Here is a 19,650-nt window from a genome sequence, read left to right on the forward strand (position 1 = left end):
CTAAATCTCATAGCATTGTTGGATTTTCAAGGAATTAGTTTTTTCATCCATATTTTCTATTTGAAAAAACAAAACACACGGTCAAAGAAAGTAAACAGATCTTATAAAAGATAATTTGGAATTTATAGTAAATAAATGATTTTTTTAAAAGTAAATTATTATTTCTTATCTAAGAAAACAGCCTTATTCACGTTTCTGTTTAAAAATGATACATTGTAGTTTGTTTGTATATACAATGGAATATAGTTAGGGTTTTAAATCAATGATTATAGTAAGTATTAAATACAACACCTTTATAGTAATACATTATATAAGTGTGCGCATGTTTGATAATTTCAAGAAAGTTAGACAATGTTTAAATTTCTCTTATTTTTGTGTATTAATATTCTGATGGAGTTTTATAACAGTTTATATCACCATGTGTATGTGTTTATGAATGCACTTGAACAGTTCATCATGGTATTGGACAGCTTAACTATCATTTGACCTGCATTTTAACAATGTTTATGCTCTATAATAACAATCATTTACCATGGTTGCTCTTCATGGTAAGTTCATTTTCTGCCTCCTTTCATCTTTTATTCTTTTGTGATACTGTATTTCAGACAAAAATGTTTGTGACTTAAGGAACACATCTTCAAGCTCATGCTTACAGGTTAAGTTTATTTTTATTAGAATTAGGTATAATTGCCATTTCATTATGTTTACTTTTTATCTGTTACATGATCTTTATCCAGTTAAGAAATTAGTGTATTTAGTAAACAGTATAAAATTTTAGGTGTATCTTACATTACTGTATCCTTTCGTTTGTGTTTGTTGAGAATTTGAATTGAGTATTGTGTCTTTTTTTTATTTTCAGAGTAGATGGCATTCTGCTTAATGCATTAGATTGGACAGTTTATTGTAACTACTTGCAAGAAGGCATATTGTGTGTTAATGATAAAACACATATAAAAATGTGTTTAAAATGAGTATGTAAATTTTGAACAGAATTAATTTGTGTGAAAGGTGTTCTTTGTGATATAATTTTGGACTAGTCTGATTTATTGTTATATATTACAATTTCAAATAAACAGAAACTTGAATTTGAATTTAGAAGTTAATTGCATGTCAATATATATTAAATTTATGATATTTGCTAACAAGGTTGATACACGCATTTTCTTTCTTAACACAAACATATTTTACTATACAAACTGCAATACAATTTATAATAATGGTTATTACAAATAGTGGTCTGTATGAAAGAGTTTTGCAAACTGTACTGAGTCTTCTATCTGGTCTATAACTGAATATTTTATCAATAGTCTAGGTCCACGATGAGCAAATTAATTCTGAGTTAGTATTGTTACATTTGGCTTAAGTTAGCTAGCTGTCTATTCTTGGCTGGTGTCACACTGCTTACAAGCTGACTTTTTACTGATGAAGATATTTAATGTCCTTATAGAAAAAATAACATAAGTTAATTCACTGAAGTTGAATGGTTTGTAATGTTCAAAATCTATAAACGTTCCTAGTAAAATTCTGTAGTTTTCTGATTAACTAGCATTAATCACAATTTCATCTTATTATAAGGCTTATAGTGTACTGACTGTAGCTAACCAATGATATTCTATTACTGTCTCTTTTATGTATTGTGATGGCTAGCTTTTATACTCATTGGGCAAGATCCTTGAAAATTTGCTTAACAACAGGATTTGAAGATATTCTAGTACTTTCATAAAACATATACTGTTGACTTAACACTTGAGAATTTTATACAAATTTAGAGAACAGATGGGACTTGTGCAATAAACTTTTAACAATATACACTACCTACATTAAACTGAAATAAATGTAGAAATTAAAATAACTGTATAACAGTAAATCTGTTATAGTTCCAACTATAAGAATTTTGAATTTAAAAACAAGAAGGCTGTGGTAGATCTGTATGTAAGTTTAGTGAAACCTTTTAAAGTAAGATAAAAACTCACAACTTTGGAACAAATTATATTGAATGAAAAGGCCTGAACAATGATACTAGTTTTGACAAATTCAGCAACAGAGAACTGAAAAATTCACAGTGATGTGTTCATACTAGTACTCTTGTAAGTCTTTTGGTGGAAGAATATTCCACCAAAGAATATTCAAAGGTATGGTGTATAACACTGGTATATAATACTTTCAAATGTAAAACCATTATTCCTTTCAGGAAATGTATATGTATGTGAGTGAGGTGTTACAACTGTGAATTCAATGGTTTTTATTATTTTTTTAATGTGCTGTTCTTAAGTTTTTCTAGTCTGACTAGTAATGTGTAAAAAGCATTCTGTTAAGTTTGGTAACTACTGACTAGTAATGTGTAAAAAGCATTCTGTTAAGTTTCAAATTTGTTTTATTATAACACACACACATACACACACAAATTAATGTTTTGAGATCTATTTGTATTTTATTTACAAGGATTATGGATCTTTTCTTTTCAGGAAGATAGAAATACATCTGCTGAATATGCAAGTAAGAGTTCTGGTTTTCATACAAGTAACAAGTATGTTAATTTGAATAGTACCTTTGAACATCGTCAACGCAGAGAAAGACAGGAACCACCTGTGGTTTTGGATAACATGCGAATGGCTGTTATGCAAGGGAACCTCACTGTTTTGAGCTCAATACTTGGAGAAGGTTTGTGATTTCCATATTAAAAAAACAATGTCCATTATATTGTTTGTGAATGATTTATGAGAATTGAATTCCGTGTGTATTAAAGGTGGTTTGTATAAATTATATTTATAAATGCCAAAGCTGGTTGTATCTCATAAATAAAGGTATAGGAATTTTTTCTCAGGTCAGTTTAAAAAGGAGTCAAAGATTACACTTTTTCTTGTGTGTTTGTCTCTATTTATGAAATCTGTTACTATTTGTCTTCATTTTTTATGTAGTCTAAATACTGTTCAAGAACTTTTCTTATCAAATTAGCAGAATGATATCTACCATTAATATTTCTAGTTGATAAGGTTTCAGGTTTTTTTTCACAGTTTCCAAAATTACCTATAGATTCTAGAAACTATTTTTGTTGACCTTTATTATAACTCACAAAGAAACAGTAGATTAAAATATTTTTACATAATTTCTAACTTTGGTTATATAAAAATGCTCAAACTGTTTTATTTATATTTGTTGATATTTTATAAATATGTGTATCTTGGATTTTAGACACCAATACCAACACGATACATGCTTATTCGGGTTTACCTTGAATTTTACACACTAATATCAACATGAGACATGTTTATTCGGGTTTACCTTGGATTTTACACACTAATACCAACATGAGACATGTTTATTCGGGTTTACCTTGGATTTTACACACTAATACCAACATGAGACATGCTTATTCGGGTTTACCTTGGACTTTACACACTGATACCAACATGAGACATGGTTATTCATGTTTACCTTGGACTTTACACACTAATACCAATATGAGACATGCTTATTCGTGTTTACTTTAGACTTGACACACTAATATCAACATGAGACATGTTTATTTGGGTTTACCTTGGATTTTACACACTAATATCAACATGAGACATGTTTATTCGGGTTTACCTTGGATTTTACACACTAATATCAACATGAGACATGTTTATTTGGGTTTACCTTGGACTTTACACACTAATACCAACATGAGACATGGTTATTCATGTTTACCTTGGACTTTACACACTAATACATGAGACATGGTTATTCATGTTTACCTTGGACTTTACACACTAATACCAATATGAGACATGCTTATTCGTCTGTACTTTAGACTTTGCACACTAATACCAACATGAGACATGCTTATTCGGGTTTACCTTGAATTTTACACACTAATATCAACATGAGACATGTTTATTCGGGTTTACCTTGGATTTTACACACTAATACCAACATGAGACATGTTTATTCGGGTTTACCTTGGATTTTACACACTAATACCAACATGAGACATGCTTATTCGGGTTTACCTTGGACTTTGCACACTAATCCCAACATGAGACATGCTTATTCGGGTTTACCTTGGATTTTACACACTAATATCAACATGAGACATGTTTATTTGGGTTTACCTTGGATTTTACACACTAATACCAACATGAGACATGTTTATTTGGGTTTACCTTGGACTTTACACACTAATACATGAGACATGGTTATTCATGTTTACCCTGGACTTTACACACTAATACCAATATGAGACATGCTTATTCGTGTTTACTTTAGACTTTACACACTAATATCAACATGAGACATGTTTATTTGGGTTTACCTTGGATTTTACACACTAATATCAACATGAGACATGTTTATTCGGGTTTACCTTGGATTTTACACACTAATATCAACATGAGACATGTTTATTTGGGTTTACCTTGGACTTTACACACTAATACCAACATGAGACATGGTTATTCATGTTTACCTTGGACTTTACACACTAATACATGAGACATGGTTATTCATGTTTACCTTGGACTTTACACACTAATACCAATATGAGACATGCTTATTCGTCTGTACTTTAGACTTTGCACACTAATACCAACATGAGACATGCTTATTCGGGTTTACCTTGAATTTTACACACTAATATCAACATGAGACATGTTTATTCGGGTTTACCTTGGATTTTACACACTAATACCAACATGAGACATGTTTATTCGGGTTTACCTTGGATTTTACACACTAATACCAACATGAGACATGCTTATTCGGGTTAACCTTGGACTTTGCACACTAATACCAACATGAGACATGCTTATTCGGGTTTACCTTGGATTTTACACACTAATATCAACATGAGACATGTTTATTTGGGTTTACCTTGGATTTTACACACTAATACCAACATGAGACATGTTTATTTGGGTTTACCTTGGACTTTACACACTAATACCAACATGAGACATGGTTATTCATGTTTACCTTGGACTTTACACACTAATACATGAGACATGGTTATTCATGTTTACCTTGGACTTTACACACTAATACCAATATGAGACATGTTTATTCGTGTTTACTTTAGACTTTACACACTAATATCAACATGAGACATGTTTATTTGGGTTTACCTTGGATTTTACACACTAATATCAACATGAGACATGTTTATTCGGGTTTACCTTGGATTTTACACACTAATATCAACATGAGACATGTTTATTTGGGTTTACCTTGGACTTTACACACTAATACCAACATGAGACATGGTTATTCATGTTTACCTTGGACTTTACACACTAATACATGAGACATGGTTATTCATGTTTACCTTGGACTTTACACACTAATACCAATATGAGACATGCTTATTCGTGTTTACTTTAGACTTTACACACTAATACCAATATGAGACATGCTTATTCATGTTTACTTTAGACTTTACACACTAATACCAACATGAGACATGCTTATTCATGTTTACCTTGGACTTTACACACTAATACCAACATGAGACATGGTTATTCATGTTTACCTTGGACTTTACACACTAATACCAATATGAGACATGCTTATTTGTGTTTACTTTAGACTTTACACACTAATACCAACATGAGACATGCTTATTCATGTTTACCTTGGACTTTACACACTAATACCAACATGACACATGGTTATTCATGTTTACCTTGGACTTTACACACTAATACCAATATGAGACATGCTTATTCATGTTTACTTTAGACTTTACACACTAATACCAACATGAGACATGCTTATTCATGTTTACCTTGGACTTTACACACTAATACCAACACGAGACATGCTTATTCATGTTTACCTTGGACTTTACACACTAATACCAACATGAGACATGCTTATTCTTGTTTACCTTGGACTTTACACACTAATACCAACACGAGACATGCTTATTCTTTCAGATATAAATGTTGATACTGTATTAAAAGCTGGTTGGACTGCACTCATGTATTCTTGTAGTTGTGGACATCATGAAATTGTGGAGTTTCTTCTCAAGAAGAATGCCAGTCCAAACTTTCATAAAGGTGAGTCAACAATATTCTCAGCCAGTACTCAGCTGTTGCCTTTGTTAGATATGAATTTCATGAGAAATATGAGACAGCTTGTCTTTATTTAAGTTTGTTTCATGTTATAACTTCCCAATAAGTGTTATTAGACAGTGACACGTACACTGCACGGTTACGTTTGTGCTGACTGGGTTGTTAATAATCAGTGCAGGTCTGTAACACAATACATGTATTGAAATGACGGTTACATGTTTAGTGTAACAAGCATACATAGAGTTGGCACAGAATACAAAGGAATGGAACAGTTGATGAGTTGATAAACTTTGTTGAATTTCGAAGCTGTTGCAGAAAACAAAGTGAAGTTTTGAATTTACATTTAAATATACCAAAATTCTGATTGTCTGTTTAATACTTTTAAAGAATTGAAATATAAATATTCTGCATTTTATTTGTTTTTCACTAACATTGTAAATTAATGTTGTTCTTTGTTACTATTTTATAGTTTCAAAGTGAAAGAAAAATTGTTTGAATAGCTTTTTGTACTAGTTGTCCACCAGATACCACCCAACAGTTTTTTAATATCAGCAAAACCTTAATAATTGCAATAGAAAACTAATAATTGAGTTTATTTTAAATTTTTTTAAATGGTAAAGTAACACCACATGACATTGTTTAAATTAGACAATATATTTGTGTATATTTATTTTCATTGTGCAAAACAATAAAAACCCTATAATCTGAGAGTTTTCAACATGTGGAACTTTCTTTTTGAAGGTTCATTTTTCAAAAGCACTTTGGTAATAGGGTTTCCGTCATTTTTTATTGAGACTTATTAAACCTATATGTTTTTCTGACCATGAATATTTTCATCATAGTCATGAAATTTATAAGTGATACTTGACCATATTGTTTTGAAATGTACGAAAGTGAAGTTTATAATAAATCACATAGTATCACAAAATAAGTGATCGGGTATTATTAGCCAGGAATAGAAAACTGTTCGAATGTCTTAAAGAAGCGAAGTGAGTGATACTAGGAGGTATCTCAGATGCATTCTGGTTGGCTGTTGTGATGGATTTAATAAAAATTAAATTTGTTTCAATCCAGTAATGCTAATCTCTTTTTGATGTTTTTGTCAAATGAAATTAAAAAAAATGCAGACCTTTATTTCACTTGCATGTTATTATTTCTTTCTATTATAGTTCAGAAAAAGTTCAACTTGTATTACTAAGGGGGTAATATTGAATTTTGAGAAATCTATAGCTTGTTATAATCATGTATTGTAGGTGATAGCATTATATTCTAATGAATCAAATCTTTGTTTTTACTTTATCATATTTGAGTAACAAACATAAATGAATCAGTTTATAATTCATTGAAAAGAAGCTATTTGTTTGGTATAAATGATTTTGGTGGAGGGTACTGTTAGCAAAATTATCACCATTCCAGGTGACTAGAGTCTTGGTGATACTATTTTGAAAGGTGAGGTCCAGGGTAATTGATAAATTTTGTTGTGTTTTATGATTTACAACCAAAAATTGTTGTAGTTTGCAAATAAAATACCCAAAGAAGTGTATTAATGAACATCAGTCTAGTTGAAACTGACCAGATGAATATAAAATGAAGCTTTCTCGTCAATAATAAAAGAACAATGAAATTCTGAGATGTAAGAAAATATTTTTAACATCTTAACAGTGTCTCATAACACGTTTGGACATTTTACAACATGAAAAAGGATAAAGTAATTCAAATTGTATGAATTTCATCATTCTGAAACTAGATATGTTTTAAGTTTTAATAGGTTAGTTAAAAGTTTCATGCCATTTAGTTGAGTATTTCCACTTTCAAAAGGAAAACATCAAGAGATATCACTTAGTATTTTCCAGTGTGGAAAGAGTTACAGTCTATTTCACTTTTTAATTGTGTTTGTTTCTTATTTTAGTAATTGCTGTTAATGCAAAATTTTTTTGTTTTCTCCAGTTAATTCATTTTGTTTCCAGAATACATATTTTTGCATTAACATGACAACTGGTCAGTCAGGTTGAGATTGACTGGTTACATTTTATAAGTGAAGTATTCTGATTATCAACAAAACATTGAAATTCTAAGATGAAATGAAGTATTCTTAACATTGTTTTCAAAACACCATCTCATGATAAAATGTTGTAAATTTTATAATGTAAAAACTGATAGAAAAACTAGATGTGTTTTAGTAAATTTGTTTTAAGTTTTAAGCAGTTGTTATTTTCACTATGAGAAGGGAAACAAAATTGAGTAATATTGGTCATATCCCTCTGATTCAGAGAGGGTTACTGTTGAATTCATGCTTTTAGCATGTGAAGGACTTTTGTATGTTGAACTTATATGTTGCATTGTAGATGCTTTCACGCCACTGATGGCTGCATGTGCCTCCAGGAAAGATGAAGAAGAGGCCCTGTTAAAATGTGTTGAATACTTGTTGGAATATGGAGCAGATGCCAACATTTGGGAAAGGTGATTGTTAGATAGCACATAATTTAGAAGGTTGAATAGAGACAGCTTTGTGAAATATTTAGTGATGTGTAGATGAATATATCTCATTTGCTGAGCAGTATTCTTGAGTGTTATTTAAAATGGTAATTTCAGACAACTTTTTTCAGATTAATTAGTTAAGCCTTATGTGTTTATATCACAGTTCAATCATTGAATGAAATATTAAGCTAAACTCATGAAGTGACTAAATTTTAATTTGTTTTCTTTTGATAACAGTAAGTTTCAAATCATTATACATCATTTTGTATACTTGGGTTAAAGAAAACACTAATAATATTTGCATTAAATGAAAGGGGACACACCAGTTGTTGGACAGTCCTGACAGTTCAAAATATCAGTTATTTCTGCTTATGCCAGCATTTCTGCCTCTTCCTCATTTATTGGTTTCATGAAATCTTCATAAAAACTGTGCTTAAACTATTTGCTAACCCACCTTCAGTCTTTTGGCTATTTAAATTTGTGTGTAAAGAGTTGCCTCTGAATTAAGAAAATGTCTGACATGAGAATGCTTCTGTTAACATGCAATTTCATTCTGTGTTGTCTGCAAGCAACTTTGATTCCTGAGCTGCATCTTTGAATGTCATGAATTAACTATGTGTTCAACTCTCAAAAATGATGTACTAGTAGTCATAGTGGTATCCTTATCAATCAGAGAATGATGTACTAGTAGTCATAGTGGTATCCTTATCAATCAGAGAATGATGTACTAGTAGTCATAGTGGTATCCTTATCAATCAGAGAATGATGTACTAGTAGTCATAGTGGTATCCTTATCAATCAGAGAATGATGTACTAGTAGTCATAGTGGTATCCTTATCAGTCAGAGAATGATGTATTAGTAGTCATAGTGGTATCATTATCAATCAGAGAATGATGTACTAGTAGTCACAGTGGTATCATTATCAATCAGAGAATGATGTACTAGTAGTCACAGTGGTATCCTTATCAATCAGAGAATGATGTACTAGTAGTCACAGTGGTATCATTATCAATCAGAGAATGATGTACTAGTAGTCACAGTGGTATCATTATAAATCAGAGAATGATGTACTAGTAGTCACAGTGGTATCCTTATCAATCAGAGAATGATGTACTAGTAGTCACAGTGGTATCCTTATCAATCAGAGAATGATGTACTAGTAGTCACAGTGGTATCCTTATCAATCAGAGAATGATGTACTAGTAGTCACAGTGGTATCCTTATCATTCAGAGAATGATGTACTAGTAGTCACAGTGGTATCCTTATCAATCAGAGAATGATGTACTAGTAGTCATAGTGGTATCCTTATCAATCAGAGAATGATGTACTAGTAGTCATAGTGGTATCCTTATCAATCAGAGAATGATGTACTAGTAGTCATAGTGGTATCCTTATCAATCAGAGAATGATGTACTAGTAGTCATAGTGGTATTTTTATCAATCAGAGAATGATGTACTAGTAGTCACAGTGGTATCATTATCAATCAGAGAATGATGTACTAGTAGTCACAGTGGTATCCTTATCAATCAGAGAATGATGTACTAGTAGTCACAGTGGTATCATTATCAATCAGAGAATGATGTACTAGTAGTCATAGTGGTATCCTTATCAATCAGAGAATGATGTACTAGTAGTCATAGTGGTATCCTTATCAATCAGAGAATGATGTACTAGTAGCCACAGTGGTATCCTTATCAATCAGAGAATGATGTACTAGTAGTCATAGTGGTATCCTTATCAATCAGAGAATGATGTACTAGTAGTCATAGTGGTATCCTTATCAATCAGAGAATGATGTACTAGTAGTCATAGTGGTATCCTTATCAATCAGAGAATGATGTACTAGTGGTCATAGTGGTATCATTATCAATCAGAGAATGATGTACTAGTAGTCATAGTGGTATCATTATCAATCAGAGAATGATGTACTAGTAGTCATAGTGGTATCATTATCAATCAGAGAATGATGTACTAGTAGTCATAGTGGTATCATTATCAATCAGAGAATGATGTACTAGTAGTCACAGTGGTATCATTATCAATCAGAGAATGATGTACTAGTAGTCACAGTGGTATCCTTATCAATCAGAGAATGATGTACTAGTAGTCACAGTGGTATCCTTATCAATCAGAGAATGATGTACCAGTAGTCATAGTGGTATCCTTATCAATCAGAGAATGATGTACTAGTAGTCATAGTGATATCTTTATCAATCAGTGAATGATGTACTAGTAGTCACAGTGGTATCCTTATCAATCAGAGAATGATGTACTAGTAGTCATAGTGGTATCCTTATCAATCAGAGAATGATGTACTAGTAGTCATAGTGGTATTTTTATCAATCAGAGAATGATGTACTAGTAGTCACAGTGGTATGATTATCAATCAGAGAATGATGTACTAGTAGTCACACTGGTATCCTTATCAATCAGAGAATGATGTACTAGTAGTCACAGTGGTATCATTATCAATCAGAGAATGATGTACTAGTAGTCACAGTGGTATCATTATCAATCAGAGAATGATGTACTAGTAGCCACAGTGGTATCCTTATCAATCAGAGAATGATGTACTAGTAGTCACAGTGGTATCATTATCAATCAGAGAATGATATACTAGTAGTCATAGTAATATCCTTATCAATCAGAGAATGATGTACTAGTAGTCACAGTGGTATCCTTATCAATCAGAGAATGATGTACTAGTAGTCACAGTGGTATCCTTATCAATCAGAGAATGATGTACTAGTAGTCACAGTGGTATCCTTATCAATCAGAGAATGATGTACTAGTAGTCATAGTGGTATCCTTATCAATCAGAGAATGATGTACTAGTAGTCATAGTGGTATCCTTATCAATCAGAGAATGATGTACTAGTAGTCATAGTGGTATCCTTATCAATCAGAGAATGATGTACTAGTAGTCATAGTGGTATCCTTATCAATCAGAGAATGATGTACTAGTAGTCATAGTGGTATCCTTATCAATCAGAGAATGATGTACTAGTAGTCATAGTGGTATCATTATCAATCAGAGAATGATGTACTAGTAGTCACAGTGGTATCATTATCAATCAGAGAATGATGTACTAGTAGTCACAGTGGTATCATTATCAATCAGAGAATGATGTACTAGTAGTCACAGTGGTATCCTTATCAATCAGAGAATGATGTACTAGTAGTCATAGTGGTATCCTTATCAATCAGAGAATGATGTACTAGTAGTCACAGTGGTATCCTTATCAATCAGAGAATGATGTACTAGTAGTCACAGTGGTATCCTTATCAATCAGAGAATGATGTACTAGTAGTCACAGTGGTATCATTATCAATCAGAGAATGATGTACTAGTAGTCACAGTGGTATCATTATCAATCAGAGAATGATGTACTAGTAGTCACAGTGGTATCATTATCAATCAGAGAATGATGTACTAGTAGTCACAGTGGTATCATTATCAATCAGAGAATGATGTACTAGTAGTCACAGTGGTATCCTTATCAATCAGAGAATGATGTACTAGTAGTCACAGTGGTATCCTTATCAATCAGAGAATGATGTACTAGTAGTCACAGTGGTATCCTTATCAATCAGAGAATGATGTACTAGTAGTCACAGTGGTATCCTTATCAATCAGAGAATGATGTACTAGTAGTCACAGTGGTATCATTATCAATCAGAGAATGATGTACTAGTAGTCATAGTGGTATCATTATCAATCAGAGAATGATGTACTAGTAGTCATAGTGGTATCATTATCAATCAGAGAATGATGTACTAGTAGTCATAGTGGTATCATTATCAATCAGAGAATGATGTACTAGTAGTCATAGTGGTATTCTTATCAATCAGAGAATGATGTACTAGTAGTCATAGTGGTATCATTATCAATCAGAGAATGATGTACTAGTAGTCACAGTGGTATCCTTATCAATCAGAGAATGATGTACTAGTAGTCACAGTGGTATCATTATCAATCAGAGAATGATGTACTAGTAGTCACAGTGGTATCATTATCAATCAGAGAATGATGTACTAGTAGTCATAGTGGTATCCTTATCAATCAGAGAATGATGTACTAGTAGTCATAGTGGTATCCTTATCAATCAGAGAATGATGTACTAGTAGTCATAGTGGTATCCTTATCAATCAGAGAATGATGTACTAGTAGTCATAGTGGTATCCTTATCAATCAGAGAATGATGTACTAGTAGTCATAGTGGTATCCTTATCAATCAGAGAATGATGTACTAGTAGTCATAGTGGTATCCTTATCAATCAGAGAATGATGAAAAATTCTGCATGCATCCAATAACCCATCACATCCTCATTGACAAGGTTTCCAAACTCATGTTATTATCCTTGAGAAAATTAAATTATTAGGTGATGTCTTTGAGGTTTTCTTCATTTAGTTAGACAAAAGCCATTAATTTGGTATTCCTGCTTTGAACTGCTTTTGTGATGCATATTCATCACTGCCTTCTCTTAAGAACACTTGCTGTTGTTGAAGTAGATGTACATTACATAGCATATGGTGTGTGACTGACCAAATAAATGAAATTTGCCATGTTACTTTCTGTGGACTAACTGGATGTGGTAACTGAATTGTTACCTAGTACATCAGATTTTCTTGTGCTAACCTGAATGTTTGATCTGTCATATCTATTGTAAATGTATTTGTAGAGGTATTTAATAGTCTGTACATTAAAATATTGTTTAAAATTAATATGCACCTCAAAATATATCAATTTCTTTTGAGAATAGACAGGAATTTTGCAGTACATATTTAACATACGTTACATACATTTCTAAACATATATTAAACTGAAAAACATAGATATTAAAATAAATATATAATAATAAATCTTTGAAATGGAAAGTATGCTAGAAGCATATCTTTGTGAAATGTTAGTTTAAATTCAGGACCATAAACACATTTATGCAATGAATACTCCTAAATTCTCAGTTTTACTTTCATGTATATAATTTCCAACATACAAACAACATAAACATTTTCTGCTATGAATTAATAAATGCTTCTATGGGCCAAACCTGACTTAGAGAACTTTGAAAATTTTGTATTCCTTAATATCATGACCATAAATTTGTCTTGTAAATGTTACTTCCATAGAAAGGGTAACCTCTGATATTGTTACACTTTGTACAGCAACTATTGATCATATGTGCACTTGAAAGGTGTTGTGGACTACCAGGGCCACAGATAATTTGCTACTAACTCATTTAATCGTCTGCCATTCTGTGCACTGGGAATTTCTGCACAAACAGTTTGGTCTCTGTCTTCGACACCACAAATTTTGTATCTCTCTTGTGTAATAGCCCCTGCTAGTACAGCAGTATGTCTCTGGATTTACAACGCTAAAATCAGGGGTTCGATTCCCCTTGGTGGGCTCAGCAGATAGCCCGATGTGGCTTTGCTATAAGAAAACACACACTCTTGTGGAATTAGATTATATATGTGAATCATTTGACTTTGCCAAGTACTTCATACTCTGGTTTTGTGATAATTCTTTTTTATTTTGTGTTAATTTCTCATGTTTGTTCAAACTTTACTGAGATTTTTGATGTTTGCACAAAACCACATAATGTAAGCTTTAAAATGACTTGGTTATACAGTCAGTAATCTGTTTCTTCCTTTAGTGTATTGATGTATAGATAAAGGAAGTTAAAGAGTATAACTCTCCCCAGGTAACGTTTTGACTAAAATACAGACAAAATAACTTCTCACTGTCAGAAATGTTTGTCTAGATTCTCTTCCTTTATGGACTTGTTTTTCACTTTTGACAGTCTTTCAAATTTCTCAATGATTAAATCAGGTAAATCTTTTCTTCAAGTTATTTTGTTTACACTTACACACACACGTGCATGGACAGCAGTGAAACAGTTAAAAATATCTCTTGTCCCCCAAGAGCTTAACGTGCTCGATAAATGACAATACCGTATTAATATTATGTTAATACAATTAAAAAAAGTTGTGTGCTTTAGTCCTGTTCACACTATTCTTTCAAGTGAAGTTATTTTTTTACATACTGAGGATTATCAGTGATGTCGAGAAAACCCACTTGTAGAGAAATGTGTGCAAAAACGGCTCGTTTGGGTTGAGAAAATATTTTACGTAGAAGGTCGAAACGTTGTTCACTCTTCTACGTAAAATATTTTCTCAACCCAAACGAGCCGTTTTTGCATATATACTGAGGATTGTTTTATATGTTATGTATAATTTATTTTGTATACAAATTTTTCAATCATTACAGAATATACTTGCATTTATAGCAAAGGTAATTAAAATTAGAATTAGCTTATCTGTGCTTGATTTTTTTTTTTTGCCTATGTAAAAGATTTATTTGTGATTTTAATAAAATTTTTTAAACTTAAGGCATCAAATGACACCCCTGATGTTTTCAGCACGCTGAAGGAAGATGTAAAATAGTACAAAAGCTGATTGAATATGGCACAGAACTGAACAGACAGGACAACCGAGGCTGGACGGTAAGTACTTATATTTTAAGGTATTCAGTGTATTTCTATGTTTAAATCATGATATATTAATATCTTAATATCTTTGTTTAATTTAAATACTCAATTGATTGTTTATATTTTTTTTGTAAACAAAATTTTCTGTTACGTTTAAAGAATATTCGTATTTTGTTTTGACAAATTGACTAACATTTAAAAAAAATGTTAAAAGTTTTTATAATTTGTTTTCGTTAAAATGGCTTCATATAATTGTTTTCACTTCTGTTAAAAAATGGAAGTTCATATTTCACAATGATTAACCAGAGATAATGGAAACCCTAAATAGGAATAGTTTTGGAACCCCTTATCCATCCTTTAAAAAGTTTTTTTCTTGCAGAATTTTCTGAGAAACAAAAACATGCTGACACAAGATGTACTAATGCTTTCTGAGAAACAAAAACACGCTGACACAAGATGTACTAATGCTTTCTGAGAAACAAAAACATGCTGACACAAGATGTACTAATGCTTTCTGAGAAACAAAAACATGCTGACACAAGATGTACTAATGCTTTCTGAGAAACAAAAACATGCTGACACAAGATGTACTAATGCACTTGTCAAAAATGTGTTTCTTTTTTTTCTCGGTAACACCACTGTGTCAGTAACTTGTTTAAATCATACAAGCTTAGGCAATCAATTAGCACTTGTGCAATGCATCTATATGCCTGACTGAAAAGTGTCTTGGTACTGCAATTTTTAAAGTTTTTATTTATTACAGAGTGACACATTTTAAAATTTCTTTTTGTTTTCAAAATAGTTCAATACTAAAACATGCAAAATTCGAAGTTCTGAAATTGGGAGTCCTTTATGCTGTTGAAGGAACTATGTAGTTGTGTAATCTCCTTATGCCATCTGGTGTGTTACCACTTTCAACTGATTATAGATTATAAATATTATTATGAAGTACAAATTATCATTCTAAACTGTCCTTAAATTATAGTTTTAAAAATCATTCTTTTGTACCAGGCCTAAAACAGCATTAAGTTATAGCTGCGGTGTTCATGTGAAACACCTGTTTGTTTACTCAAGCCTTCTAGGAGCAAGAGCTCTGTTTATGTAATACCATATATAGTGTTAGAATGATGACTTACTAGTTCTTTTTATTCAGGCTTTAGCATGGGCAGCAAATCGTGGACATGGTCTTGTTGTGAGAACACTTCTAGATGCAGGAGCGGACCCTAACCTTGTAAGTCTGAGTGGCCAGAAACCAGCAGAGCTAGCATTTTCACAGGGTCATAACATGGTGAGTTTCTACAATGTAGTCATTTAAACCTGTTTTAATGTATAACTTGTAGGTTTCAAGAGGTTTAAAGTATTGTGCTGTGCATTATATGACACTTGTTTCTGTAATGTTTCAAGTATTTTTTAAAACCACATATGCACAGTATGATCAGACTGTAAAGTTATATAAGTGTAGACATAGAATCTGGTGTTAAAAATGATAGAAATAAAATCTGAATGAAGTTCACGAATGTGACCTGTAGTTCAATTATGAACAGATAAGCTACAATGTAGTTTAATTGTACATATATTAGTCATTGTTATAAAGTTATTGTCAGTGATTCTCAGAGTTATTTTTGAATTAGTATAAAAACTTATTAAAAATTATGGTGGAAACATTGTTGAAGGATTACTGAAAATTATAGAATTTAACTAAAATAAATTTGTTTATTTCTACAAAGGGCACCTGATTTTCACTTATTTCATCAACCCTAAAGGAATTCTTTAATTATCACACATTTAGTTAAAACTACCCAGCAAAATGAAATATTACCACAAACCAATGTTCTCTGAAATAGAATAAATATCATTCTTAAGCCTTTTCACTGTATTCTAGGTCAGGAAGTTAAAAACATAGTGCCGACATTCTGACATGAATTTTCAATTCTTTTGACTGTACAAAAGATAAAAGATATTTGGTAGTAATAAACAGTTTTTTTAAGACCAAGTAGATTATGTATGTGCTAAAATATCAAAAAAATATTTATTAGTTAACATTCATTTACCACTTTAAACTTTTTAAACACTGACTTAGATTTTAAATGTTTTAACTATAAAAAGGACAAAAGATACTTTGTAGTAATAAAGGTTTAATAAACCTTTCTAAAAAGTCAACATGAATTTTGAGCATTCATCTTGAATGCCACAGTTTACTTAATAAAAATGAGGTGATGGTTTTGTTCCTAAGTGATGATTTATATTTTTGATCATTACCTGGAAAAGGAGTGGAAAACAATCTTAACAGAAATACCATGGGAATAAGTCTTTTATAGTTAGTGATAAAGTGATTACTGTATAAATATCTTCAGGTTGGTGGTCTGACCACAAGATTCAGTTTGTCACAGTAAGTTGCTTCTTTTTTAGCTTGTTTCATTTGCCCTTCCTCTAGGGATATTTATCAACCTCAGTAAAACTTTTCTGCAGTTGTTTTGTTAGAGTTTTCCCATGCTCAACCCATTGTTCTTCATATTACATATTCATGCTTGCTTGGCTGTTCTGTCTCTTCAACCCTATGTTATCAGGTCACCTTTTCCCACATTTCTTGTATTTCCCAGAACCATTAAGTTCTTACTTTTCCTACCCTTTCCCTGTTGGTGTGTTCCTTTCGGATTACTTATCCACCTTGGCATGCAATCCTTTCAGAGTTGGATGTGAATGTGGATTTTTACTGCATCACTTTGTTTTAGTTTGAACCTCTGTCCTTGTGCTTGATTTTGCACTTATCCTTTGAGACATTTCTTTCTCTTATAAGCCTGTGGACTTCGTTAGTCAGATTTATTTGCTACCAATGTTCCACATACTCTTTATCACATCACAGATACTGTATTTTCTTTTATCTGGATGAATCTTGACTTCCCAAAACTTCATTTGTTTAGGAGGATCAGTTCTTTTCTTGCCAATTTCCATTCCTTCTATTTGCCACCTTTATCCTTGGTCAGATCAGGATAAGCTGCTATTGCATCCATGCTCTTCATTGCTATGTTGTCTGCACGGCTACTTTCTCTAGTGTTTCTCACCTTTTCAGTCCTCGGCAGACATCCTCTGTTCATGACCTTTCTCTTTCTATCCTGCCGAATTGGGTTAGCTTTTAGTTTGATTGGTGTATTCTTCCTGTAATTTCTTCCAAGTGTCTTCTCAACAGATCAGGCTCTTTAACTTTCCTTGGCTTCTCATCCCTTGGAGGAAATTCTTCAATTGGTATTGTCAACTACACCACATTCGTTCATGTGTTACTATCTGCATTGGATTGCTGTCTTCACCTTTGGGTCATTGGATTCTGGCTATAGCCATTCTTTAGACTTCAGTGACATTGTTACATTATTTTATATTCATATATATATTTTCTTTTTCAGGAATTTCCCTTCTCCCTTGTTTTTTTTTTTTTACTGTCTGGATCCTGCTCTGTGAGAAATGGTGGCTGGTGAGGCATACTTCAAATAGCCAAATCTACACTTAGCATGACTGCTTAATACTAACTGTTGAAATGGGGTTTTCCATGAGATCTCTTTCAGGTTTTTCCTCATGATATATTTGCATTATTAATGTGCCCATTCCAGACCATACCCACTCATGGACTTCATGGGTAAAAATGAAGGGGATAACTGCCTATCTCTACCATTCCTTCAAATTAATAAATCATGATATATTTGCATTATTAATGTGCCCATTCCAGACCATACCCACTCATGGACTTCATGGGTAAAAATGAAGGGGATAACTGCCTATCTCTACCATTCCTTCAAATTAATAAATCAGATATGGTTTTATTTTAACTTTAAAGTTTTTATGGTCACCTGTTTTACATTGTCTTAGGTGCTGACATTCCAACAGACTCTCATTTTCTACCCCACCCCTCTTCTAGTTGTGTGTGGGAGTCCTTACTACTCTCCAGTTTCAAGCCTGATGAATCATGGAGGCATCCTTTTGACTGTTATATTTATATATGATACAAATAATGATAAATCCATTCAGTTGAAAGTATGGTGGTGGTGTTCTATTGGTTCAGATGAAGAGATGCCCTCCAACCTGATGTTCTGTCTCTGTGCAGATTTATTCAAGAGGATGTTACATCTTTGGACTGAACAGTCACTCCTTTGGTTGGGATCCTTCATCCCATCCCACATGGATGTCAGTTTCCAGTGGCTGGGGTTTGGATTCAGAGACAAGTCAATCAATGCAAGTCTTCACACATGTATTATCGGTGTTTGTTTCCTCACACATGTATTATAGGTGTTTATGTTTCCTCACACATGCATTATAGGTGTTTATGTTTCCTCACACATGTATTATAGGTGTTTATGTTTCCTCACACATGTATTATAGGTGTTTATGTTTTCTCACTTATTTTAATTCTTGCTCCTTCCACCAGTGTTGTGTGTTACAATGATGGGACTTGCAGATCAGTACGGTTTTCCCTTGATGATTCTCTTATACTAAGGATGTTACTGTGTCGAGGTCAGTTCCTGTCAGATTGATTTTAATATTTACAGAGACATCGTGACCATACTGATCATCCAGATGTGATACAGTCTCCCATGTATGGTTCTGTTAATATGTGGATTTACTTTTTTTATGGTGTTCT

The 19,650-nt window shown here is 32.3% G+C and overlaps 1 protein-coding gene across 1 annotated transcript in view; it reads left to right on the forward strand.

The window, feature by feature from the left end:
* Positions 1 to 19,650, forward strand: part of LOC143251099 (ankyrin repeat, SAM and basic leucine zipper domain-containing protein 1-like) — a 35,510-nt gene that overhangs the window by 3,167 nt on the left and 12,693 nt on the right. The window contains 6 exon segments of the mRNA XM_076502466.1: positions 2,466 to 2,661; positions 5,913 to 6,035; positions 8,396 to 8,510; positions 14,926 to 14,959; positions 14,961 to 15,038; positions 16,177 to 16,311. Of these exon segments, the coding sequence (XP_076358581.1) occupies positions 2,466 to 2,661; positions 5,913 to 6,035; positions 8,396 to 8,510; positions 14,926 to 14,959; positions 14,961 to 15,038; positions 16,177 to 16,311 (681 nt within the window).

This window comes from Tachypleus tridentatus, chromosome 5 (genome assembly GCF_004210375.1).
Source record: "Tachypleus tridentatus isolate NWPU-2018 chromosome 5, ASM421037v1, whole genome shotgun sequence".
NCBI classification, from domain to species: Eukaryota; Metazoa; Arthropoda; class Merostomata; order Xiphosura; family Limulidae; genus Tachypleus; species Tachypleus tridentatus.